At 31.2% G+C, this 25,665-nt stretch overlaps 6 protein-coding genes across 6 annotated transcripts; 1 reads left to right on the forward strand and 5 right to left on the reverse strand.

The window, feature by feature from the left end:
• Window positions 1-984: 984 nt before the first annotated feature.
• Window positions 985-11,834, forward strand: LOC145753668 (sodium-dependent serotonin transporter-like). The gene is made up of 15 exons (XM_082570090.1): window positions 985-1,310; window positions 1,582-1,661; window positions 1,995-2,160; window positions 6,140-6,274; window positions 6,627-6,714; window positions 6,887-7,024; window positions 7,523-7,661; window positions 7,793-7,951; window positions 8,574-8,653; window positions 8,770-8,897; window positions 9,418-9,530; window positions 9,709-9,940; window positions 10,095-10,195; window positions 10,770-10,937; window positions 11,304-11,834. Exons 1-15 carry the CDS (start codon window positions 1,016-1,018, stop codon window positions 11,385-11,387), a joined length of 2,106 nt encoding a protein of 701 aa, XP_082426216.1. The 5' UTR covers window positions 985-1,015; the 3' UTR covers window positions 11,388-11,834.
• A 657-nt stretch (window positions 11,835-12,491) lies between these two features.
• Window positions 12,492-14,692, reverse strand: LOC145752665 (transmembrane protein 138-like). Its single transcript, XM_082568978.1, has 3 exons — window positions 13,717-14,692; window positions 13,453-13,632; window positions 12,492-12,967 (listed from the first exon to the last, which is right to left on the reverse strand). The coding sequence occupies exons 1-3, from the start codon at window positions 13,839-13,841 to the stop codon at window positions 12,790-12,792; spliced, it is 483 nt and encodes a 160-aa protein (XP_082425104.1). The 5' UTR covers window positions 13,842-14,692; the 3' UTR covers window positions 12,492-12,789.
• Window positions 14,693-15,067: 375 nt separating this feature from the next.
• Window positions 15,068-15,711, reverse strand: LOC145753923 (ribonuclease P protein subunit p25-like protein). The gene has a single exon (XM_082570462.1). It carries the CDS (start codon window positions 15,709-15,711, stop codon window positions 15,220-15,222), a length of 492 nt encoding a protein of 163 aa, XP_082426588.1. The 3' UTR covers window positions 15,068-15,219.
• A 336-nt stretch (window positions 15,712-16,047) lies between these two features.
• LOC145753921 (dynactin subunit 2-like) lies at window positions 16,048-17,126 on the reverse strand. The gene has a single exon (XM_082570459.1). The coding sequence runs from the start codon at window positions 17,100-17,102 to the stop codon at window positions 16,059-16,061; it is 1,044 nt and encodes a 347-aa protein (XP_082426585.1). The 5' UTR covers window positions 17,103-17,126; the 3' UTR covers window positions 16,048-16,058.
• A 4-nt stretch (window positions 17,127-17,130) lies between these two features.
• On the reverse strand, window positions 17,131-18,571 carry LOC145753922 (methylated-DNA--protein-cysteine methyltransferase-like). The gene is made up of 2 exons (XM_082570460.1): window positions 18,519-18,571; window positions 17,131-18,389 (listed from the first exon to the last, which is right to left on the reverse strand). Exons 1-2 carry the CDS (start codon window positions 18,569-18,571, stop codon window positions 17,807-17,809), a joined length of 636 nt encoding a protein of 211 aa, XP_082426586.1. The 3' UTR covers window positions 17,131-17,806.
• LOC145753924 (uncharacterized) lies at window positions 18,389-19,305 on the reverse strand. The gene has a single exon (XM_082570463.1). It carries the CDS (start codon window positions 19,262-19,264, stop codon window positions 19,022-19,024), a length of 243 nt encoding a protein of 80 aa, XP_082426589.1. The 5' UTR covers window positions 19,265-19,305; the 3' UTR covers window positions 18,389-19,021.
• Window positions 19,306-25,665: the final 6,360 nt, after the last annotated feature.

Genomic DNA, 25,665 nt, shown 5'->3' on the forward strand with positions numbered 1-25,665 from the left:
TTTTGCAAACATTTAGGCTAGTCTTCGCAAAATTTCAATAAAAAGTTGTCGCTTGCAGTTGTTTAATTAAAAAAAATTATTCTGCAGTTGATTTAGAGCTGCTTAAATGTGGATTAATCTTCAGATCACAATAAAAAGTGCCAATTGCAAAATATAAAATACTATTTAGAGATCAATTATATATACATAAAATTTAGGTTAAATTTTTAGACAATTTTTTAATAGAACAGTTAATAAATGATAGTAGAAGGTTATTTATTTAGTTTGTTGTGTTAAATTTAAAATTGCCTACGTTAATGATTAACTTAAGTAGAATACTTGAAAATGAATTGTTTTAATAATTATAATTTTTAAAAAAACATAGCAAAAAAAACAACATAACAGTTAATGTTTTCGTTGTTAGTGTTATTGATAGGTTATAAAAGTAAATTAGTTTTTTTAATTTAAATTTATACAGTTTTTAATAACTTTGAAATACGATTATTGGGCCAAAAAAGGACCTAAGTTAACGTATATGCGTAATAAAAGGTAGACGATCATAATTTGGTCTTAGAAGCGGTAAAAACTAAATTAGTTTTATTATAAGAGTTTTTCAGTAAAGCTCAAGTTTATTTTAAGTATCATAACGGCTGTTTAGAAGACACTTCAGGTCGTAAGTTTCCTTTATTGACACTTTTCATTTTTTTGTAAAATAACATTTTAAGCAATATTGAAATGTTAATAAGGCCCATAATTAAATTTGTGCGTTATGTTTTTTTTTACTGTTTAAAAAGGCAAGTGGATTTTAGGTATTTAATCCTATTATAATCGAGTTTGTAAGATAGTCGTTTTAAATTCCAAATCTAATCGTTAACGATTTTTACTATCTAAAAAAAGGCTAAACATAGAACATTTGTACAAAAATATTAAAACAATTCTAGAAATATTTTTATAGAATCTAATAGTTTATTAACACTCTTTTTTTTATTTTAAAATTTTAGTTACAGTTTTAAATTAAAATAAGTTTAAATTAACGATGGACAATAACAATGCAAAAAATGGAAGAGAAAATTGGGACCGGTTTGAAAATGATTTTGTAACCAGAAGAAATTCGCGAAAACCCAGTCTCCTAAGCGCACCAGGGAGTTTAGAGCAGAACCCCCGGATATACCCAGTGCTCAATGACGGACCAGGGCCAAAAGAAAATGACGGTATTACTCTGTTAAACGGTAACACCCGGAGTCCTAAGCGAAAACTATCTGATTACATAGTCGAAGATAACACCACGAGGTTTGGAAATTCGCGACGAAAGAGCAGTCAACTGTCAAACGGTAAATAAGTAGATTTTTGTAATAGAGCTTTGTAAACAATTTAATTTATATGTCTTAAAAATAAATAAAACTTCCGTTTGTAGTGCACGGGTAAATTATCTCGGGCAAATATTAGTTGCGAGTTGTAACTATATGATAGTTAAAACGCATGCCGAAGGCCGGACATTTAACCAGCCAATATAAGGAACGACTCTCTCTCTCAATTTTTTTAAATATTTAGTTCTGTATTTAATAAACAAACCCTTTTTTATTTATTTGGTGTACTATACAGGCAAAAGTCGAGATAGAAAGGAAAGTACGATCACCAATGACAGTTTGCCGAATTCATCTAGTAGCTACGGACTTGTGCTGGTAAGAACTACGTTTATTTTTCTAAATATCGAAACTGGTCAAAAGGTTTCGAGCTCGAATCGCAGCAAACCCACATCAATTATTCCTTTGAGCCTAGCGTTAACGGTTTGCTTTTAACAAGCCTATAAATACCAATATATACCTAGGGAATATCCATCAAATAAAACCCAGTAAGGTAAAGGTCACGTATATTTATTACGTCATCGTAAATATTGACGTCATACGACTAATAAATAATCGACCCCCTACCATTCTAATATCAAATAGTAACTGACATAAAATAAAAAAAAGTTCATGACGTCATTCTAAAAAAAATTATGACGTCGCCATTAGGTCTCGGAAGACAAGCACCGGAGGGTGATCCCGAAGCCGGGAAGCAGTTCCCGGCAGAGAGAGCAGTGGGGAAGAAAATTGGAGTTTCTCCTCAGCGTGATCGGGTTTGCTGTAGATCTGGGAAACGTATGGAGGTTCCCGTACATTTGTTTCAGAAACGGAGGAGGTAGGAAACCATTTTATTTTCTGAAGCTCTATTAGCGTCGTCCGCCCGGTTTATAAATGCAAAAAACGATGGAATTTTTATACCTATTCCCAATCTTGCCTTGCGAATTCCGTCCTTTTCGGCATTCATTTTTGTACTACCCGTTCAAACCGACGGACGACGGTAATGGACCTCCCATTTTTTTACCGTATTACCTTATGGTAATAGGTTTGTATTTTATTGAGTAAGGGTATCCGTAAACGCCGGGCTAAAGTGTAAATTGTGTGGCGTTGGTGCGGCTCGAATCCGATACCTTTAAGCTAGAAATCCAATTTCTTTTTTTATATTACCGTAAGGTGATAGGTTTTGTATTTTATTAAGAAAGAGTGTGATATTGTAACGTGTTTAAGCTATCCGTGAACGCCGGGTTAAAGGGTAAATTGTGTGGCATTGGTGCGGCTCAACCTCTAAACCTTTCATTTCGTAATTCGATTTCATATTGAGTTTATTTTTATTATAAAAAAAGAATTTTGAAACCCAAGTTTATTTTGTATCTGGACTAGCACAATTAAATTATAAATATTTAAGGACAGCTCGATTTTACATGTCCATTTTTGTATAAACGTGTTTTTAATTTACAACGAAATTAATATTTGTGTTTATGTGAATATAAAAAGTATTTTAAAAGATATTTAAAATGTTGAGACTTTAAGTTATAACTTATAAACGGCACATTATGTAATACTAGCATTGCATATGTTAGATAGTGTTAACAAACAAGTTAAAACAACTATATTGGCGGATTTCCAGATATTATGTGTGATATATATTTTTAAAACGTTACTAACTTTAAGCGGTTAATGCAACATACCACCTTGAACTATAGGCCTTTGTAATTTTCCGTGATTTTGAGTTATTTTAAGTTTAAATCTTAGCACTTTAGGGTTTTTTAACTTTCGTTGAGTTTATTAAAGAATAAATTTGCCATTTTAGGGTCATATAAAAAAAACAAAAATCTAAATAAATAACAGTCAAAATTAGGTCTGACTTCCTTACATTTGAATAATACAGCATATAAAATTTTGTGACTAAAAATTTTTTTATCTATTTTGCAATATTATTCTACGAGATTTTCGTGTTCAAAAAACAAATAAATTCTATTGTTAGACCTATTCACACCATTAATAATAGTCCAAACAGCAAGGTTTTAAGCCTATTTAGAAGAAGTAATTTTCCCATTTAAAATGTCAAATAATATTTTTATGTACTTTCAATGGGGCATGCATAAACATACCACAACTTAGACTTTGTTTACCAAAACAGCTTAACGATCAAGGTTTTTCAAATTTATTGTTTTTATAAATACGAAGGCAAAAAAACAAAATTTGCCCGGTAAATTTTTTTTTAAACTTTGTTCTATAATATTTACCCTTCTACTATCTTAGTAGTGGTTTAATTATTAATCAAAATATGTATGGACATAACCTACTAAAACAACACTCATTTTGACAATCTTATGGTCATCAGGTATAAGCAGACAATTACAAAATCGAATAAAAAAGGACAATATTATGTAAGAAGACAGTTATTTTAATTTAAACAGATATTTTTTGCAATTACTTACATGAAAAATTTACAAATAAAAAAAGGGCTGTACTTATAATTTAATTTTTAAATTAAAGTCATTAAAATTTATGTGAAACAAATTTTAAAGAGTATTTTAACTTAGAAAATATTTGAAAGCACCATTTTAACTTGGTGTATAAGACCTATAATTATTGGCTAAAGGGTTCCTAGTAATAGCTTATCTTAAACTGTAAGGTCACGCGGCCTAAGCTCAAAAAATGCACACAATAACGTTGTTAAAATCTAGTTATTAACTTGATATCTTTGCGGTTAGACTATGTTTAAATAAGGTATATTATCTGCTAAAGAAAAAGTGTTACAAATGTGGGTAAATTTTTAAAATTAAGAAAGACTCATTTGATTTAGATTAAATAATAATAATAAGGCTCTAAAATACTGTTCAAATTATAAGTAGTTTAAATGGCTAGTCTTTAGTCATTGCTGACAACAACTAAATCGTTATCCAACATTTTTTGTAAATCGCAGATATAAAGTTTGTATGCATTTAGTATACTATATAATGAAAATACCATGATTTTTTGGAAAATAGCTTTACGTACGTTGTATTAATTATATAAAAATGGTCACTTAATACAAAAAAAATGCAGATTATTTAGACATATATGCCATTACCAAAATGCGACCACTAATATTCTTACAGAGTTTTTAAACAATGCATTAGCACAATTATCCTAAACAGGGCTCTGACAGTAAGTAAGGAATATTTATTTTTAAAACACTGCTAGATTTTATTAAGATTTTATAGGATTTTAAAGAGCGAAACCAGACATCATAAAAATACCCAGATTTTAGAAAATATGTAAATCTGTTGAAACTCCTAAGTTAAGACCTTAAGCGGGTTTTTAATTTGACATTTGTGTATATTGAGCAGTAAATTTTGAGTGTATTAGCTTTCTTATCTATCGTTGAGGTTATCAGGTTTCGGTTATTTGGCATTTTTTACGAGAAAATTTTTTTGAAGACTGGCAGGTCTAAATAAACAAATATATCAAGTTTTATTAACCCTTTAAAGAATATGCGGCTTGCGAAAAAAAATTAGGAGTTCAAAAAAAAAATTAAATCCCGCTGAAATGCGATACTAACCACAGTTTGAACTTGAAAAAATAGTAGGTTAAATTTTTTTTGGTAAACATTTGTTCTTAATATAGATTGCCAAATTTATCAAAATGTCGAAATTCCAAAGTTGTTATAAATAGCATGTATAAAAGGGCAAATAAACAATTTTATTTATCGTATTTTTTATATGCAAATTTTATTATTAATGAACTAACTATAAAACGAAATATTTGTTCATATGCGATGTAGAATTTCAAAACAGTTTAGTTTTTTTTCTATTTGATGATTTTGACCTTTGATAAGTTACATAATAATTAAAAATCACTATTTATGCAAATAGTTTAACTTTAACGCAAAAATCAAATGACATAAACTTCCTATTGGCGGAAGTTTAAATTTCAAAGTACAAATCACATCGTGAATGATTGTCTAATTGTTATATTAAACGTGAATATAGTGGGTTAATAAAATGCGTTTAATAATGGATCACATCCAGAGTTAGCGCCAATTAGCGTTATTTATGTGTTTTACTTACAAGTTACTATTTGCAGAGTTTAGGTAGTAAATTTTTAAGTAAAAACATTTAAAAATGATTATGTGACCAATAATATATATATAACGCATTAATTAAATATTTACCTAAGCAGCTATTTGAATTTATACTATATCAAATCGATTTTTAATTTTCTAATTGCAGTTAAACATTGCTTTTAAAGGTTAGTAGGGTAAGTAGGGTTAACATAAGGGGTAACTAGGGGTCAAAAATGGATGGATCAGGCGTTATTTACCCAAACGAAAGCAAGAATAATTTCGACAAAAAAGCGGAACTAAAATCTATGTTGCAAGACTACAACGAAAATGGAATCGAACAAGGAGATGTTTTAGTCGAAAAGTCACGTGACGATGTGGAATCACGTGACGGGCCAAAACCAGTGGCGCGTGAACGTTGGGGTCATAAATGGGAATATTTATTAGCTGTGATAGGTTTTGCGGTCGATTTGGGCAATGTGTGGAGATTCCCGTATATTGTGTATAGGAACGGCGGAGGTGTATTTTAATATATGATTTCTATGTTGACTTATGATTTCTATGTGTTAATTTTTTCAATTTTTTGAGATTTTTTATTTTAGACATCGCCAAGAAAATGAGTTGTACTTATTAATTTTAAAACCAAAGATTTAGGCTTTGGGTTAATAGATTTCGCGAAATCCTTTTTTTTTAAATTTAATTTTCTTGTTCTTTGTAAGTAGTAAATAATGTCTTAGTTTTTTTTTAACTCAATTTTTTAATTTTTTAGGTGCGTTTCTTATCCCTTATTTTCTGATGATTATATTTGGTGGAATCCCATTGTTTTACTTGGAGTTAGTCTTAGGACAATATCACAGGAGCGGTTGTATTTCGATATGGGCAAAAATTTGCCCGATATTTAAAGGTAGAGTCATTATATGTTTTTTGTATTTATTTATCCTAGACGTGGGAAGGCCGACTTTATGGTCTAAACGTAGTGTAACATGAAAGAAGTAGGGATCAAACCCAGGGCCTTATGTATTTGAACTGTGTAACATGAAAGAAGTAGGGATCAAACCCAGGGCCTTATGTATTTGAACTAAGTGTTTAAAAACCGATTTTTTTTATAATTTGGCAAAAAAAACAATTTTGTAAAACTTTTTTTAAATTTACCTGAGATTTTTTTTGTCTTTATTATTGATGTCATTTTATACTTTTAATTACTAATTAAAATAAAATAAATTCATTTTTTATTTGATTAATTTATTATTTAACAGGGGTCGGTTTCGCTATTTGCGTGATGGCTTTGTACGTCTCAAGTTATTACAATACAGTTATTGCATGGGCTGTATATTATCTATACAGGTATACAATAAATAAACAAAACAAAAAAATTAAAAAAAAATATTAAGTGCATTTTTATTTTTAGTTTAATATAAAAAATATATTTTAATCACGATATGTTTTATTTAGTTTTTGTAACAAATCATGTTTTTTAAAATAATTTTTTTTTTTAATTTTAACGTATTTTTTACAGTTCGTTTACGTCTGAGTTACCGTGGGCGAATTGCAACCACACGTGGGCGGACGAGAGGTGTGTGGACCAAGTTTCGGCGGCGGCCCACAACCAATCATATAGCAACACGTCACAATCACCAGCACAGCAATTTTTCGAGTAAGATATTGAAACTTTTAATTATTTTAAAATGATAGGTTTTCAGGACGTGTTTGGGCTATCCTTAAGCACAAGACTCAAGGGTGAATAATGTGGCATTGTTGCGACCCAAACCCGAAACTTTTGGCTCGTAGTCCGCTGCCATAACTAATATACTTTACTAAAATATGCATATTTTGTATCCATATTCCCTTAATGGATATGTTTTTTTGGGGGGTAAGGGTGTGATATTGGGGCGTGGGTAAGCTTTTTGTAAACGCCTGGCTCAAGCGCAAATAGTGTGGAGTTAATGGGGATCAAACCCCAAACCTTTCGGACCGCAGGTAAATTGCTATTGGTAAACAATTGTCCCGCCATTTCACGAAAAGCGACAATTTAGTAACTAGTCAAGTAAGTACAGCTTGTTGGGTGGCGACTAAACTAATATTGTTAAACAGAGTCAGTTTTTAAGTCAACTGCATTAAGATCAAAATAAGATAAAACGTGATTTTTTTGCAGACGACATGTTTTGGAGATCTACAAATCTGATGGAATAGGAGACTTGGGTCCACCCCGATGGCAAATTGTTATCTGTTTGTTTATTGTTTATGTCGGATTGTATTTTTGTCTGTGGAAGGGAGTTAAATCCTCAGGAAAGGTCACCCAAAAATTTTGCGTCGAAAAAAATCAAAAACTCCTAAATTTCAATATTTAGTTCAATTTTCTTATATGCAATTTAAATTAGGACTTAACTGCAATGTATTTAACTTTACTTAACTCTTATTTCAGGTCGTTTGGGTAACTGCCACTTTCCCCTACTTGGTGTTGTTTATTTTGCTGATTAGAGGTGCAATGTTGCCTGGCGCATCTCTAGGAATCGAATATTACTTAATGCCAAGATGGGAGCTACTGGCGGATACTAAAGTGTGGCTAGAGGCCGCTACACAGGTAAAAGTGTTAGCCCTTGTTATATTAATAAACCTAAATAAGTCCAGTAGTGTGGTGAACCGAAAACCGGTCATGACGTCGAACTACGAGCAAAAAGGTATTGGGTTCGAGTCCCACCAATGCCACACTATTCGCTCTTGAACCTGGCGCTTACAGATAGCACAGACACGTCCTAACTTGCACACCCTTACCCAATGAAATATCTAAAACCTCTACCCTTTTAAAGAGTTAGAAAAAAAACTAAGGGTAATTGCTTATACAATATATCGGCGTCGTGACGTATAGTAGTTAGATCACATTTGTCCCTACATAAGACTCTCGTTTTTACCCACATCTTTTATGCTTAAGCTACTGGGCAGGTCAATATAATTGCTATGACACCCATTGTCGGGCAATAAAATTCCAATCTGCAAAAGTCAAATTGATACTTAGTCGAGGTAACAAACGTTACCGTAGGCTTAAGCCGTTAAGTCGTTTTTTTTTATATAAAATAAATAAATATGAAAAAATATGATCTAAATTAGTGGTTATAGTAAAACAATATAACCAAATTTTTTTTTTAATAACAGTGGTATTATACAATTTTCTGGTGCATTTAATTTAAATTTAACCTTTTTTGTAGGTATTCTTTTCACTTGGGCCAGGTTTTGGTACGCTAATAGCCTTGTCAAGTTACAATCGTTTTGATAACAATTGCTACAGGTAATCAAAAACTATAACCTAACTAGTGTAACATATGTTGTACACCACGTTAAATAATAAGGTTAAAGGTTACGTTTTTACACTGTGTTAATTAATTTGTTAAATAATTTCTGCAGAGATGCCTTTATAACAAGTATAGTGAATTGCCTTACCAGTTTCATGGCTGGTTTCGTGGTATTTTCGGTGTTAGGCTACATGGCGCATTTACTTCATAAAACTGATATCGAAGAAGTAACTACGCAAGGTACTTATTAAAACACACTATTTTTTTTCTTAATCTACGGTATATGTGGTTGAAATATATATGAATAAATACATTTTACATACTGGCAGCATGGTGTAGTGCTCAAAACACTTCCTACACTACATGAGGTCCTGGGTTCGATCACCAGTGATGTTATGCTAAAGCGCCCTTGAGTATGACGCTATGAACGGTATGCTGCTGAGCCAATACTTACTCAGCAAGTTGATCATCGGGTGACTAATATCTATAATATCCCAAACTGCCATAGGCAACTCGAGACTGGGTCGGGGTAACTGATGTTACTCTATGACTGAAGTCGCGCATTCGACCTTCCCACATGAAAGATAAAGCTATATACAAAAAAGGTACTGTAAAAGTAATAAAAAATTTGACGGAAACCGTAAATTTAACAGGCTCGTTTAAGGACCGTAAACTACATGTGATCCTAATCGCGGAAAGCTTTTGTCAATATCGTTTAAGTTGCAAAGAAAACATGTCATAATGTTTATTTGTTTTTTAGGTTTGGGCCTATTATTTGTTGTTTACGGGCAAGCATTGACGACGTTTGACGGCTCAGTTGTATTTTCCATTTTATTTTTTCTCATGATTATAACGCTAGGACTTGACAGTTCGGTAAGGGATATATTTTATATTCTTTTATTGCCTTATTTTTTATGCAAAAACCTAATATTAAAACTAAATTTGTTTTTTTAACCAGTATATATTACCTATACCATGTAAAATATAGTATTAGAGGCTAATATAATAAATAAATAATAAGATTTAAACTTGACATACCTTTTAACTTTAGTTCGGAGGACTAGAAGCTGTTATAACTGGATTTGCCGACGAATACCCGAACACAATAGGAAAACATCGTAAAAAATTCGTTTTCGGATTCCTATGCTTAAGTTTTTCACTTGCACTATCTACTACTACACAGGGCGGGGTGTATTTAATGACCTTACTAGAAGTTTACGCGACTGGTCCAGCCATTATGACAGTTGTTTTAGTAGAAGCAGTTTCAGTCAGCTGGTTTTACGGTAGGTAATTTTCACAACGATTGAATTTTCTAGCCAATGCAGTTTTAATAAGATGTTTATGAACTTTATTGTGAATCATTGCCAAGTTTAGGACTTAAATTCACTTTTTGATGTCATATATCACTTAAAAAAACTACACAAACTTTGTTTTTAGGAGTGGAACGACTGTCAGGCGACATAAGAGCTATGTTGGGCTTCGGGCCTGGAGTTTATTGGAAATTTTGCTGGAGTTTTGTTAGTCCTTTGTTTTTATCGGTAAGTTAACGACTGTAAAACAAAAATTGACGTAAAGTTCAATTGATGATGGATTAAGCATATAAGAAATGTTAGCTTATATACGGCCCAGTTAAGACACTGATACTATTTAAACACAAAATGGCGATAAATAACTTCAAGTTGCTGACAGTTTTTACAGAAAATAGAAATTGGGGCATAAATAAATGACTTAGCATTTTAGCAAATAGTTTAATGCTGTAGGCTTACTGGTTAACATATTTGTTTAAACGATTAGATCAAAAATTTGCTTGTTAATAAGCAAGTTAAACAACCGCCTCAGTAATTTAATACCCGTGAACTCGTGTATGTAAACAAACGAATTACGCTCAAAGACTGATTACTGTAAATAGTAATTTTTATTAAAAAAGGGGAAATAGGTTAATTAAAAATTTTAAAACCTTATTTTTTAAATAAACTGCCAAAAAGCTAGCTTATTTAAAGACTGCTTTTAATTTAATTGTTGAACTTTTAATCAAGGCTTATATATAAATGTAAAAATATATCTCTAAGCCCTAAAGTTTGTCTTAAAATTTATACTTATTTTATTTTGCAGTTTATGATAATTATGAGCTTTGCGACTTCATCAAATTTAGAATACGAAAGTTACGTTTACCCTGAATGGTCAACAGCTGTTGGCTGGTGCGTCACTTTTTCGTCAATTATTATTATACCCATCTACGCCATCTACCGGTTTGTTGTAACGCCAGGATCACCAAAACAGGTAATTTTTTTGTATTAATTTTTTTCCTCGACGTGGGAAGGTCGAATGTGCAACCTAAACATAGAAAAACAACTGTTACACCGACCTGGTCTTGAGTTGATGTGGCAGTTTAGAATTTTATAAATTATAATTGCCTGATAATTTAACTACTGATAAAGGTTTGGCTTAGCAGAAGTTTTTACCATTTGTAGCGCTTGACTTATGAGAGCAGTGGGGATTGAACCCACGATCTCATGTGATGTAGCAAGTGTTTTTATCACCACGCTACGCTACCGGCAAATTTTAATTCACTTTTTGTTCAGAAGCTCTATATTTTAATTAATCATTGAAAGAATAGAACTTAATGTAAAATTTCATTTTTTTCAGAGATTATTTGTTTTAACTCGGCCGGAAGAGGGCGGGCAAGGGGAACCAAGAGAATCGTTAGCTATGACGTCAGTACCATCTTAGACAGCAAAATTATATTTTCTAACAACAAATATAAAATCAGGAGGCACTACTGTACATAAATGGATAAGTAAACGTATTAGAAGAAAAACATTGCCAAAAACAAAATCGTTAAACTGTTGGCTAACAAAAAGTTTTTTTCTAAGAAATTCACATGTTGTGTTTTTTCCTGTTGGCTTTGTACGGTATTTATTGCTTTATAATGACAATCGTTAAAACAAATCTGTAAAAAAAAAGTTTTGTAAAATTTTTGTTTTTTTATTATTAAAAAATGTGCATTTTTTGGGTAAATTTTTTTAAATTTAAAAAGCAATTAATTGCTATTTTTAAAGTTCAACACATACGGTACTTTCTATTTTATTTGTTTATTTTACACAAATTAGAATTCTTTTTTACGTAAGTTGTTGTTTTTTTGTTTTTATTTTGTATATATATATGAATAAAATTTTAAAGTTATTTGTTTTCCTTTGTAGCAACTTTGTAAGAGAAGCCGGTAGCGGGGTGTTGTAGTCAGAACTTAAAGTCGTGGGCTAGAACCCCACCACTTTCATGCTGTAGCGCCCTTAAGTAAGGCGATACCGGGTGGGGGTAGTGGTTGTTACTCTTTGTTTAGGTCGTGAAGCGATCTTACCACATTCTAACATAGTAGTGACGTCACGTCAAAATTTCCGTTCTTGTAACCCACCCTATCTAACTTTCTGGGGAACATTGTTACCCCTAACAAAACCCCTTTTTTGTGGTAGGAGGTCACGTCGTTGGAAGTTCGCAGAAGGTCAAACCCCGACATGACGTCATAAATGTAACGTGACGTCAACTATATTATTAAGAATAGCGCAATAGATAAAACTAACAAAACATTTTAGGAGGTTAAAACGTGTGTTGTTAATGATTGGTTTTCCTAGCCTAATTTCCCCACAGGAAATTAACATGGCGCCATGAAGAATCGAACCTAGGACACTACATATCATCGATTTTTCTTTTACTTTTTTTACAAAACAAGTAAATTAAATGATAGTAAAAATGGTTAAAAATATTTTTATTTTTTTTTATTATTATATATAAAAAATATATTATAATCAAAAAATACCAATAAAATTGTAAGCGGATATGAACCTTGTAAAAATAAAAAAAGTGTTTACGAATTTACAAAATACTGAATTTACTAAAATACTTTCCAAAATCTAGTTCAGTTATACCATGTTTTATAACCTAAACAATACAGAATAATGTTAAATTACATTTTTTGCATGATTACAATACAAAATCAATAAAAAATATAACTTCTATAAAAACTATGTATACAATTTAAAAGTCTACAAAAAATAAAAATAAATGAAAAATAACAACATTTCAAAAACAAAAACTGTTATACTAAAAATTCTAAAAAAAAAAATTAGAAAAAAAATTATTGAACCACAAAATGGTTTCTTAGCCAATCTGTGCTTCTATAAAATCTGGGATCTCCTAACCTTAAAGCAGTTCTTTTATAAGTGTAATAATACATTGGTGATAGCCCTCTTTGAATAATAAACACTGTATAATATCCTCCCAAACTCCATAAAAATGCAAGGGGATCATTCCACCTGAAAATAAAAATCACATTTTCTAAAAACAAAACTTAAGACATTCATATATATATATATACAAAAAATTCACTATGCTTTATTTATAAAGACCGGCAGCTTGACGTAGTGATAAGAACACTTGCTACACCACACATGATGTTTGGGGTTCAATCCCCACTGTTCTCATGATGTAGCGACCTTGAGTAAGGCGCTAAAACTGGTATAAACTCCAGCACCTAATCAGCAGCATTATTATCGGGCAATTATATTTCATAATATCCTAAACTGCCACAGGCAACTCGAGACTGGGTTGGGGTAACTGATGTTACTCTATGTTTAAGTCGCGCATTCAACTTTCCCACATCGAGGATAAAGAAATATACAAAAAAAAGATACAACAGCAGTAAGCTATGCCAGTCTAGTTTTAAAATAGTTTACTATAAAAACATTTTTTTATGTAACTTTCAGTTATAAAAATATTTACAAAATATAAAATTTATTACCTTATTGATAATGTCCATACATGTAGAGCTATACTAATACATAGATAAAGTACAGTGACAAAAATACTGAAGCGAAACTTCTTAAGCATGACAGATACAAAACCAGCTTGAAAAGTTGAAGTATTAAAAAGTTCCAAGAACAAAACAATCAATTGGAAGATGATACAGATATCTTGAAGTCTAAAAAAATTAAAAACAAAAAAAGGTAATTTTGAATTATTTTTCAGATTTATTTTAAAAATAAAAAAAAAATAATCAACTTACATAAATAGAACCAGTTGTATCACATTTTCAGGGTTTATTAAGTCAATGGAAGAGTTGATAATGATGTCGTATAAAAGTAAAATCGTTTGTAGACTCAGAACCAATGTGTAATTTAAAGATTGCATATTTTAAATAATTAATTAAAAGATTGACTAACAGCCAACCAGGCCAAGTAAACTGACCAAGATTTATCCTCTGCCAAAAGACGAAATAATATTATTATAAATATTGTTATATCAGATTATCTGACTATATATATATATATTTTTTTTTGTATATATCTTTATCCTCGATGTGAGAAAGTCGAATGCGCGACTTAAACATAGAGTAACATCAGTTAGTCCGACCCAGTCTCGAGTTGCCTGTGACAATTTGGAATATTATAAAGATTATAATTGCCCGATAATTACGCTGCTGATTAAGTGCTGCCTTAGCAGAAGTTCATACCGTTTATAGCGCCTTACTCAAGGGCGCTACAGCATGAGAGCAGTGGGGATTGAACCCACGACCTCATTAATGGTGTATCAAGTGTTCTTACCACTACACCATGCTGCCGGTTTATATATAACTAATTGCTATGTATATTTGCTAGTTAAGAGGCAGAGTGAACTTTACCACATAGGGTTATGATTTCGATCCCCACTGCTCTTATGCTGTAAGGTGCTATAAACTTCTGCTTAGCCAAAACATAATCTGATAATCAGCAGCATAATGTTATAGGTAATTGTTAATATAAATCTCTAATATCCCAAACGCAACTTGCGACTTAATCCAGATTACAAATACTGTGAATTTCGCATTCATTCTAGTAGTAATCGTTAAAACCAGCAGACGACGCTAATAGCAGAATAGAGCTCCAAACTTACTAGCAGACTAGACTGCTAGATTTTGTAAATTATTCATTTTCAAGACGCGTACGTAACGTTTATAAGTTTGTAAATAATAATTTGAAAGACCTAAACCTTACCATATCTTAAAAATGATCATAATAGGGTTATTTTGTAGAATAATCTTGGTCGAAACGTACGACAAGTCAAAATAATTGCATTAGCAACCATCTTAAATAAAAACAAAAATATTGTTTACCTAAAAAAATTAAAAATATTTGCCATTCAAAAAATTTTCCTGGTAACCGCACTTCTTAAAATAAATTTAATCGTTTAGGCTTTATCCCCAAAATTCTTAAACTCAAAATACTATACTAAAATTTGTTTTTATAACTTTAAGCAGATATATCTAATACTTTGTTAAAAATACGATAGTTTTAACATGTTAAAGGTAAAAACTAATTTTAAAAAGTCTATAAAATAACCTGTAATTTTGTAAGCAATAAATAATGTTTGTGTTATACCAGCATAAGATAAAATATTTATTTAAATCAAAAGATAATACAAAACAACTAAACTATATTACTAGCACCCAATAAGATATCATGTTTATATTATTAACATGTATGACAATATTGCACCATTAGATGATACTTGCTACAAATCAAATAAAAATTCATTTTTCTTTTGGATGACCTTTATTTTTTTTCGCAGAAGTTTCTTTTCTTTTTCCAATATTTAACTGCATACGTTTAGGATGAAACTTTAACTGATCGGGTAGTTCATTTTTAGCGAGCAAAATAAATAAAACAGGAACATGACGTTTTACACTTAACGTATCAAGATCACTATCCATATCCTTAGGTACCCAAATGTCTTCATGAATTTTATTTCCTTGTGTAGTGCACTGATGTAGACCCTGTATTTTCGTATGTAAAATCTCCGCACATTTTAGAGTCATTTTATTTCTGTGGTCCTGTCCTACTAAAATTATCCCATCCGTGTTTTTATGCTTTAGTTTTCCCATAGCATATCCGATTACCTTGTTGAGATAACTATACGATGATATTCTTACTTCGAACGATTTAAATTTGTCCTTGTCCAATAATTCAAGAAAGGGATTAACAATCTGGTGATTTACGGTTTTATATTTTTCATAGTAGTCCATTTTGTTTTAGATATTTCTAAACAACATGATTAAATGGTTAGCAGAAAAAAACAATAACAAAAAACTACAAAAAAATTGAATTTTAAATATATACTTTTTTAATAATTTCGCAGAAAAAAAATTACTGGTAAACAGTATTTTAATAGAGTTTGTTTAACTTTTTTTTTTTAAATTTGCTTTAACAAATAAAAAAGAATTTCTATATTTTAGAAAATGTAAGAAAAGTTTTATAACACTTTTAATTTTAAAGCTATTTAAACAATTAAATACATCAAGCATGCATTAAGGACTACATAAATAAGAATTCTAAATAGTTTTTTAACCTCTAATTGTTAAATTTCAGGTTTTTACATTTTTAAGTCCTTCATGCGCTTATTTAACTGATCAATATTAGCTTGAATAGTACTGACGTTTTGCTTCAAAGTTTCTGTGAGTTTCTTTTGAGTTGAGTTACTTGAGTCGAGTCGACTTGTGATCTGAGTTTGAGTGGACTCCAAGTGAGCAAGAGTCGCAGTAAAATCAGCAGCCTTAGAGTGAAGGGTGTCCAGTGATTGAAGTCTTTCGATCAAATATGGAAGATTCTCTCTAACCTTTTCCCATTTTCGCATCATCTCGTACATCTCAGTTACTTTCTGGTTAATTTCAGTAGGTTGGTCTCCACCTCCTTTATGGGCTTTGTTAATCTCGTTAACTTTGGTTAGAATCGCCTGAAGTCTGCTATCCACCTGTGGAAGATTATCATTATCGAGCATGGCTAATTTACTGCCCATGTGGTACACAGATTCTCTTAGTGTTGTACCCTGTGGTGCCAACACACTGAGCTGCTTTGACTCATTACCCAAAACTTTCTCAAGTCTTGCAAGTCTTTGTTCCAATTCAACAATTCTCAAATTCTGCCTTTGATCCACGTCAGGTTGGATTTTTTGTTGACCTTTGGCAATCTCTGATTTTCCTTGCTTTTGTGACACTTTCACTGCTCCCAAAAGGTTGGCGATATTACCATCAGTCTTCTCAGTTAAATACTGGTTAGACTCTTCTTGTTTAAGCTGTGTTTGCAAGGTTTGAAGCTTCTCTAGTAAGTCAGTAGCATCTTCTGTCTTAGTTTCCTTGACTTTAGCTATCTGAGCCATTAGATCATTTACCTCAAGATTAAGACGACTGAATTTTTGCAGGATCGTATCGTCGTTGCTTTCCAAGTTGTCTCCTCTTCCAGACACATATTTATTGCTAAAACGATCAAATAATTCCTTAGTGTCTACTCCGACTATTTCAACGTTATCACTTTGATCACCCTCGAAGATCTGATCCTCCTCTGGTAAGTCCCCACTCTCGTACACATCTTTACTCTCATAATCGATTCCTGGTAAGTCGGCATATTTTGGGTCAGCCATTATCAATTTTACAAAACCCTAATTTTTTTCTGTAGAAGATAAGATTTATTAAAAAAAAATAGACATATTTACATACGCGGTTAAAATTACTAATGATGCATAAATTTATAAGCACTAGAACAGTTTAAAAGAACAAAAACATAATTAAAAGCATCAACAAGGAATATATTACAAAACTATTTCAATCGAATAACATAACTCTTGCAACAAAAATTACTAACTAGTATGATTGCCAATTATCCAATCCACTAGTCTAGCTACCAATTAAAATAATATTTAAGTTCAATTTTTTTTTCATTAGTGCTCATAATAAAAAATGCCATGGACTACAAAATAGTTATATTTTGCACTGTACCAATGCACAAGATTTGAAAAATGCTGCAAGTTGCCCTTATAACCAGTAATTACCACACTAACTACCACACAGGCCATACTACATTTTCCACAAAAAAATGTAAAATCATGTACATTATTTTTGTTGTCTTTAAGGCAACCAAAGTTTTTTTCCAAAAAAGGGTTAGGGCTGGAGTTAATCGAGTCTCGTTGTTGGTATTTTTAATTAAATGACAGTATCCCCAAATAAACCCTTAAGGTGTTTTGTGTGGTAGTCCTGTGAGGTAAATAGTAGGACCCCTATATAACACCATTAATATATTGAAATTATAAGCTGGTTGTGTTGTTATTAAATAATAAACATCAAAAAATTATGATTTTTTAATGGATTTAACAGATTTTTCAAAATCCAAAAGCCAGGCTTTTATGTTGTCCCCCTTTCCCGACATATAATGCCCCAAGCCACCATTACTGGGTATCACCCGATGACATGGGACCACTATCGGAACAGGGTTGGATCGCATCGCCTGACCGACCGCCCGAAAAGCTTTGGGTTTTCCACACGCTTCAGCAAGTTTGGAATAAGAAAGTGTCATACCGGGTTTTGTTGCTGTTAAAAGTGTTCGAAAAACAAGCGCATTGAAAGTATCTTTTCTCAGAATTTCGTTATCCAATGGGGGTATCCCTAAATCTTTTGGATTTGTAGAAAAATAGTTTTTAATCCATGCGATTGAATTATCTGAGACCTCTGTAGTCTTTCCTTCAGTAAATACAATTCTAACTTCATTTTTATCATAATCCTTTTTTAATATTTCACGTGAATTGTTATACTCCGGGTCCAACTGAATTTCTCGTATTCCCCGCCCAGAGTGAATTAGTTTAATCAACCCGATTGGGGTTTTTAACACAAACATCACAATGCCATTTCTTTCCATGGTAAAAAAATTTTTGAATCTAGAAATGCAAAAATAAGAAAATTAATTAAAAAACCATGTTTTTTGAAATTTTAAAAATGAATTACTTAGATTGGAATTTAACAAAATGACAGTCAAGGTGTGACAAAAGTTAAAACAACAAACAAACCTGGAACAAAAATTGAATTTATTTTTTTGAAACACAAGGTCTTTGCATAGCATTTAGCAAATAACAACATAATAAAAATTTGTGTTATGTATTTCCTTTAATTTTTTATGCTAAAAATTTGGGTAAATTTAAGAATTGACTTAAAAATATACAAAGGTTTTTAAGTATAAAAACAAATAGTTAATCTGTAGATATAATGTCAGAATGTAAAAAGAGTCATAACAGACAATCTTCTTATTTATAAATTAAAAATGAGTAGTAATTTCATCATTTTAATAGGCTATACATCTTGTCGGGGTTTACAAAAGCCAGTAATTGCTTGGGCTTTAACATCAGCATTCTTACATTAACAATTAGAAAAAGTAAAACAAAGAAAATATATAAAAAGGCCAAATAAATAAACACGCGAATTCGAAACTTAACAAACAAAACTTAATAACATTAACTACTGATCTGTCTAATTTAAGTGTAAATTTGTTAATTACACATAAATTTATAATATGCTACGTTTTATTCTTTTTATTTGAATTCATCATACACTCTTTGAACGATTTTACGTGGTCTTGACACTTTCGCCAATCTTTATTATCAAACATGCAATCCTGCAAGGCAAAATGCTGCTTCGAACACCCTGACCTCTCAATCATTTGGTCAAACGGATCTTCCTCTTCTTCCTCCTCGTCCTCTTCTTGATCTTTAGCGTTATCCTTCTTCGGTTTGCTCCAGGAATGACCAGCAAAACTCATTTTTACGATCGTAGTTTTTTGTTATTTGAAAGTTTTTTACTTTTTCCCATGCATAAGCACACTTTTACCGCATAGGTAGAGTGTGTTTTTAAAACAAAAATGTTATGTTTATCCTCGATATTAATTTTTTAATTTTAAACGTTTCTGTGTTCAAATTTTTTTAATGCTTTTATTTAAATTATATTTATTTAAAAATATTTTTTGTTAACTTAAAAGCAGTGTTTATTAACAAAATAATAACTGGTTGTAAGATTTGGTTAAAGTACGAAGCAAATCATTAATTCAGCAAGTTAATAAGCAGTAAAAACCAATCTAAAGACCTCTATTTAAACTGGTAGCGTAAAACATTGGTCTTGGCACCCGGTAAACCTAAAAAGGTCTTGGATTTCAACCGATTCAATGCCAAACTATTCGCCAATAAGACTAGCATTTTTAGATAGCCCAATACACGGCTTTTTAGCACACGTCTTTTACCAAAAAACATAAAACATGTTACAGAATGATGATATATAAAAAAGATTTTAAGTCTAACACAAAAATAAGGTTTTGCAACGAAAAAAGATGTTTACACACATTCGCAAAACCAAACTTTGTTTTGGAGATCCTACTTCCGCCCAGAACCATATGTAACTTCTGTAAAGGAAATTAAGCCCTTATATGTGAAATTTTAAAAGAAAGTTTTTTTTTTGCAAATTCACAACGAGTAGGAACTTTATAAAAGTTTTTTTTAATTACTAGCATTTTTGTTCTTTTGTTTTACATTAAAATAGGCTTAACTTTTAAGGTTTTGGTCGCTCACGAAATAAAGAAATAAGAAACATGGTTAATATATTGGGCGTCGTGTTAATTGCGATCTTTTTTGTTGGCATGCTTTTATTTGGAATATTTGTGTCATGGAGAACTCGAAAATCTGGGCAAACTTCCAAGTCTATTATGATCGGCAACAACGACATAGGATTAGTAATCGGAACACTAACTATGTCAGGTAGACAGGATAAAAGCATTGATTGCGGTTTTAAAAATAATTAAATTTATTTAACAACATTTATTTTACAGCAACTTGGGTGGGAACAGCATATATCTTTTCAATATCTGAGCAAATTTATACGCCAGGTGCTGGTTTTATATGGACGCAGGCACCATTCTGTTTTGTGGCTTGCGATTTAGTTAGCGTATTTTTTATTATTCCGAAGCTACGAGACCGAGTAAGCTTTAACAAAAATACATATTGACTTTTTAAAATAGTTGCGTAATTAACAAAAACAAATTAACGAAATATTGGATGTTGTATAGTTTAATAATGGCCTGTAATTGTTTATACACAGGGTTTTATCACAATTTTGGATCCAATGCAAAACAAACTGGGCAAAGAAATAATTACAGTTTTTTATTTGTTGGCTTCGTCGATTGACCTTATTTGGATAGCAGCCATTTTGTCTACTTTAGGTGATGCAGTTAAATAAATGTATATAAATTGAGCTTTAAATTACATATATATTTATGTAGCATGCAAGCAAAGATTATGGTGAAATTTTGTGTCATAATAAACTTACCTTTTTCAGGTGGATCCATAACTGTTATTACTGGGTTACAAAGCGACAAGTTGGCAATAATACTAGCTGCATGCTTTGCTGTAGCTTATACGATACTGGGAGGACTGTACGCCGTTGCATATACAGATGTCTTGCAGTTTGGACTTATCACCTTAGGCTTGGTAGCCTAACATTTGCCAAGCTCTTAAAATAACTACAGTTCTTTTAACATAGTGTCTTGTTAAGAGATTAGGGTGATAATGTTTTTGGCATTTATAAATGTGCAGGAATTCCAGAAACATGCAAATCACATAGCTTTGTAGTTTTTGTTTAGTTCAACATCATATGTTATTTGTATTTGCATACGACTTGTTACTGATTATAGTCCTTTTTTGTAATAGTTCTATTCAAAATTTAAATTTCATATTAATTAATTTTTTTTAAGATTCTTGTTACACCATTCGTGTTAACGAATCAAGCAGTGGGAGGATTAGCTGAAACATTTGAAAATAATTCAGCAACAAGCTGGGTCGGAACATGGGATGTAAATCAAACTGGGTACTGGATTGACAACACTTTATTATTGGTAAGTTCAAGTTTTAGTGGCTTAATATTTGCGTGAATATGTCTCATTATGGCAGACGTTTCTTTTTTTGTAGACTTTAGGCTATATCCCATTTCAAGGACTGTATCAACGCGTATTCGCTATGAAGTCCCTTCTGAAGGCGCAAATTGCAACAATGGCGTCTAGTTTTATATTCGTACTGGCAGGAGTTCCTGCATTTCTTATAGGAATAGCTGCTACTAAAACAAGTAAATCTCTTTAACTATCCACCCTTTAAAGAGTATACCAAACTTTTAAATTAAATTGCAGTATTTAAGGTTGCAATGCTTTTTAGATTGGACGATGGCTGGTTACATTGACGGTGTTGCAAATAACAACACGCCATTCGAAAATGGTCAAAGTAAAAACATATTTCCTATAATGATACAACAAACGGCGCCAAATGCAATAGCTTTCATTTGCTTAGCAGCAGTTTCAGCAGCTGCAATGTCATCAGCTGACTCAGCTATTTTGTCTGCGTCAAGCTTGTTTACAAGAAATATTTACAAAGCTATAATAAGAAAAAATGTAAGTAATACTTCATTTTATATTACTTAATGTTAATATTAAATAAGCAATTTCGAATTTCTTATGGCCGCATCTTTTTTAAATTAATTGCTAAAGATACACACACAATCGAATGTAGCCCAAGCCAAGCAAAACTGTCAGGTTAAGAATTAATACAATATCAGAAAGAACTTGTTTAAACTGGGTTTAGGAATAAAATATGAACATTAAATTAATTTCGTCACTTTCATTATATTATTTTTACAGGCCTCAGATCGAGAGTTAGTATGGGCAACACGGGTATCAATGCTTTTGATTACTGCTCTTGGAGCAACTTTGGCAACAGCTTTAAACTCTATATATCTGTTGTGGGTATTATTGGCTGATATGTTGTATGTGTTATTATTTCCACAGGTACATGGACATAACTCAAGAGAGTTAAATGTTTAAAATATGTAAATTTATTATAAAAGTTTAGCACTACGCTTTTACACTATACAGATTCGTCGCATTTAAAATCAAACCTTAAAATTTAAAACTTAGGTTATGTTGGATTCAACTAAAATATATTTTCTTTATTTTTTTAGTTTATTGGAGTACTTTTTATGGACCCAAATGCATATGGTTCGATTATTTCGATAGTTTTAACTTTGGCTTTACGATTTGCTTCTGGTGAGCCTTCGATAGGTCTACCTGGGTTATTTACCTTTCCTGGAAACTATCCCCCGAGCTCACAGTTCCCAACTAAGACTTTCATAATGTTGTTCTGTTTATTTACGTTGGCCTTGTTCTCGTATGTTTTTAGACGGTTGTTTCAGGCAAAAATTATACCGAAAAGGTTCGACTTTTTGGATTCTAACTTAGCTGGCAAAGGTAGGTGTTACATAGATGGAAAACTTAAATCAGTAGAGGCATTATGTAAAACGTCGCTAATATCTGTAGAGCAAAAAAGTTCCCTTATTGGCAAATAATAGAAATTAAATGGTTTTTATGCTACTATTTAAAAAAAATATATATATATTTTTTTTATAAAATTTTAAATACATATATGTATGCAGTAAAAAGTTTAATTGTAAATTATAATCCGTATTATCAATTCATTGAGTTATACTAACTGGTGCATTTTATTCGTTTTTCATTTTCCCTATTTATATCCTCATAGTATGTTGCTCCACAAATAAAATCAAACACTATTAACTATTTTATGTTATAAAATTTAATGCAGATTGGGATGGATTATTTTTTAGGAAAAAATTTTAACGTTTAGGCTACAACGTATTAAGTGTAACCTATGTTGCTTGCAAATAACAATGCACTTTTCACAAAATTTTCGAGTTAAGTCTATGACAGTTTTCAACATAGTTTACAAGATGTATTTTTGTAGGTGTTGGTTGTCTTACGCTTATAGATTGAAAATACGTGCCTTAAACAAACTCCTGTTACCAAAAAAACATATAAATTAGTTTTTAAGTTTTATATAAAAAAAGGTTTTGTAACAAAACAGGATGTTTACACTTATTTGCAAAACAAAATTTTGTTTTAAAAGTCTTACATTTCGCCCGGAAACATTTTCTTGGTTAACCCGTTTTCAAGAAATCAATTGTTAATATGACAAAAATAATGTGTTTATTTTTTTGGTGTTAAAAAGTTAAAACTCCTTTTTTTACTTTACTTTGCCCTTTTAACCAAAAAAAAAGAATAAACCAATATATAGTGGTTTTAATAACAACATTATGATTTCACAATATGACTATTCAACAAAAATTTAATTTGAAAGGCACCAATTAACAAAAAAAAAATTATTTACACAAAATTATAAAAAAACTATAAAAATATTTGTTTTAACTCAGTAATTGTTTAAATATCTATATATGTATACCCTAAATGGCATATTCAATACCTTACAAAGTAGGCCTTTAGGCTATAGATGGTAGGTTAAAATTTTAAATGTGGTTAATCATCGACATCTTACATAAGATAAAAAAAACTATTTTTTTTTAATTTAAAATATTGTTGAAATGTTATGACAGTCTAAGTTACTGCTTTAAGTTAAATAAAATGCATCAGGAAATGGCAAGGAAATCACGAAAGTAGTTTAACATTCTTTAAATTAAAAAGATTTTGTGGCCAGAAGCCGAAAATTTACATCAATTCAAGACTTCAAATTATTTTTATTTTTTTAAAATGATTATTTTTTTGTTTTGTTTCATTTTAGAACTAAGAACTTTATAATTTTAAATATATTAAACATTTCTTAGGCATTGGTGGCTTACAAAACAAAGAAAATAAGAAACATGGTTAACATATTAGGCGTCGTTTTAATTGCAATATTTTTTGTTGGTATGCTTTTATTTGGAATATCTGTGTCATGGAGAACTCGAAAATCTGGGCAAACTTCCAAGTCTATTATGATCGGCAACAACGACATTGGATTAGTGGTTGGAACACTTACATTGTCAGGTAGATATGTTAAAGGCAATGATTATGCTTTAAAGAAGAATTAAATTTATTTAACAACGTTTATTTTACAGCAACTTGGGTTGGAACAGCTTACATTTTTTCGGTGTCAGAGCAAATTTATACGCCAGGTGCTGGCCTTATATGGACGCAGGCACCATTCTGTTTTCTAGTCTGTAACTTAGTCGGCGCCTTTGTTTTTATTCCAAGGCTACGAGACTTAGTAAGCTTTAACAATAATTTATGTTAACTTAAATAAAAAAACTTCGTAATAAAAGTTATATAGGTATTGTGAAACAAAATTATTTCCATGTGCAAAGAACGACTATACAGCCCAGGCCCAAAACACAGACTAACTGATGTACTTCCGTTCTGTCTCAAATTGACTTTGTCAGTTTGGGAAATTATTAGTCGTATTGCCTAATGTGTCTTGTTTTTGACTTTGTCGTTGTTACAGTAAAACGTCGAACTCAAAAACGCTACGACATCGAAGCAGTAATAATCAAACCTAGTACACTTTAAATGATGCCTGCAATAGCTCGAGCAAATATTGTTTAAGTTTAGCATGGAAATTTATAAAATATTTGTTGTTTTTTGGTCTAATAATGGCCTGTTAATGCTAACATGCAGGGTTTTATAACGATTTTGGATCCAATGCAAAATAAACTTGGAAAAGAAATAAATACAGTTTTCTATCTGGTGTCGTCGTCGACTGACATTTTTTGGCTAGCTGGCATTCTGTCTACTTTAGGTAATGCGATTTAATAAAATTTAAAACTTGCGCCCTAAAGTTCTTTTATTATTTTGTAACTTACAATCAAAGTCATAATATTGTGCTTACCTTTTTCTAGGTGGATCCATAACGGTTATTACAGGGTTAGAAAGTGACTCGGTGGCAATAATGATATCAGCATGCTTTGCTGTAGTTTATACAATATTAGGAGGATTGTATGCCGTTGCATATACCGATGTCTTGCAGTTTGGTCTTATCATCTTAGGCTTGGTGGGCTTACATTTAAAATAAGTTGCTATCATAGTTTTATAAACAGTATGACTCACTAAGCGAATAGATTTCAGTACAAAGCAAAACTAACTTGTGTTAATGTTTTAGTGTTGATAAATACGACTTGTTGCCGAATAATGTCCTTTTTGTAAAAGTCCCACTCAAAAGTTTAATCTTAAAATTTAATTTAAGTATAAAGTTTTTGAATTTTAAAGATACTTGTTACACCATTCGTGTTAACAAATCAAGCGGTTGGAGGATTTGCCGAAACATTCGAAAACAATTCTGCAACGAGCTG

This window comes from Corella eumyota, chromosome 5 (genome assembly GCF_963082875.1).
Source record: "Corella eumyota chromosome 5, kaCorEumy4.1, whole genome shotgun sequence".
In the NCBI taxonomy this organism is placed as follows: domain Eukaryota; kingdom Metazoa; phylum Chordata; class Ascidiacea; order Phlebobranchia; family Corellidae; genus Corella; species Corella eumyota.

Coding starts and splice junctions, on each gene's coding strand:
- LOC145753668 (XM_082570090.1), top strand. CDS start 1,016: ATGGACAATAACAATGCAAAAAATGGAAGAGAAAATTGGGACCGGTTT. Junction 7,662..7,792: donor GAGTTAAATCCTCAGGAAAG/GTCACCCAAAAA, acceptor CTCTTATTTCAG/GTCGTTTGGGTAACTGCCAC. Junction 8,898..9,417: donor CGAAGAAGTAACTACGCAAG/GTACTTATTAAA, acceptor TTTGTTTTTTAG/GTTTGGGCCTATTATTTGTT.
- LOC145752665 (XM_082568978.1), bottom strand. CDS start 13,841: ATGCAATCTTTAAATTACACATTGGTTCTGAGTCTACAAACGATTTTA. Junction 13,633..13,716: donor ATACAACTGGTTCTATTTAT/GTAAGTTGATTA, acceptor TAATTTTTTTAG/ACTTCAAGATATCTGTATCA. Junction 12,968..13,452: donor GTATGGACATTATCAATAAG/GTAATAAATTTT, acceptor TTTTATTTTCAG/GTGGAATGATCCCCTTGCAT.
- LOC145753923 (XM_082570462.1), bottom strand. CDS start 15,711: ATGGACTACTATGAAAAATATAAAACCGTAAATCACCAGATTGTTAAT.
- LOC145753921 (XM_082570459.1), bottom strand. CDS start 17,102: ATGGCTGACCCAAAATATGCCGACTTACCAGGAATCGATTATGAGAGT.
- LOC145753922 (XM_082570460.1), bottom strand. CDS start 18,571: ATGCTATGCAAAGACCTTGTGTTTCAAAAAAATAAATTCAATTTTTGT. Junction 18,390..18,518: donor AAATTCAATTTTTGTTCCAG/GTTTGTTTGTTG, acceptor TTGCATTTCTAG/ATTCAAAAATTTTTTTACCA.
- LOC145753924 (XM_082570463.1), bottom strand. CDS start 19,264: ATGAGTTTTGCTGGTCATTCCTGGAGCAAACCGAAGAAGGATAACGCT.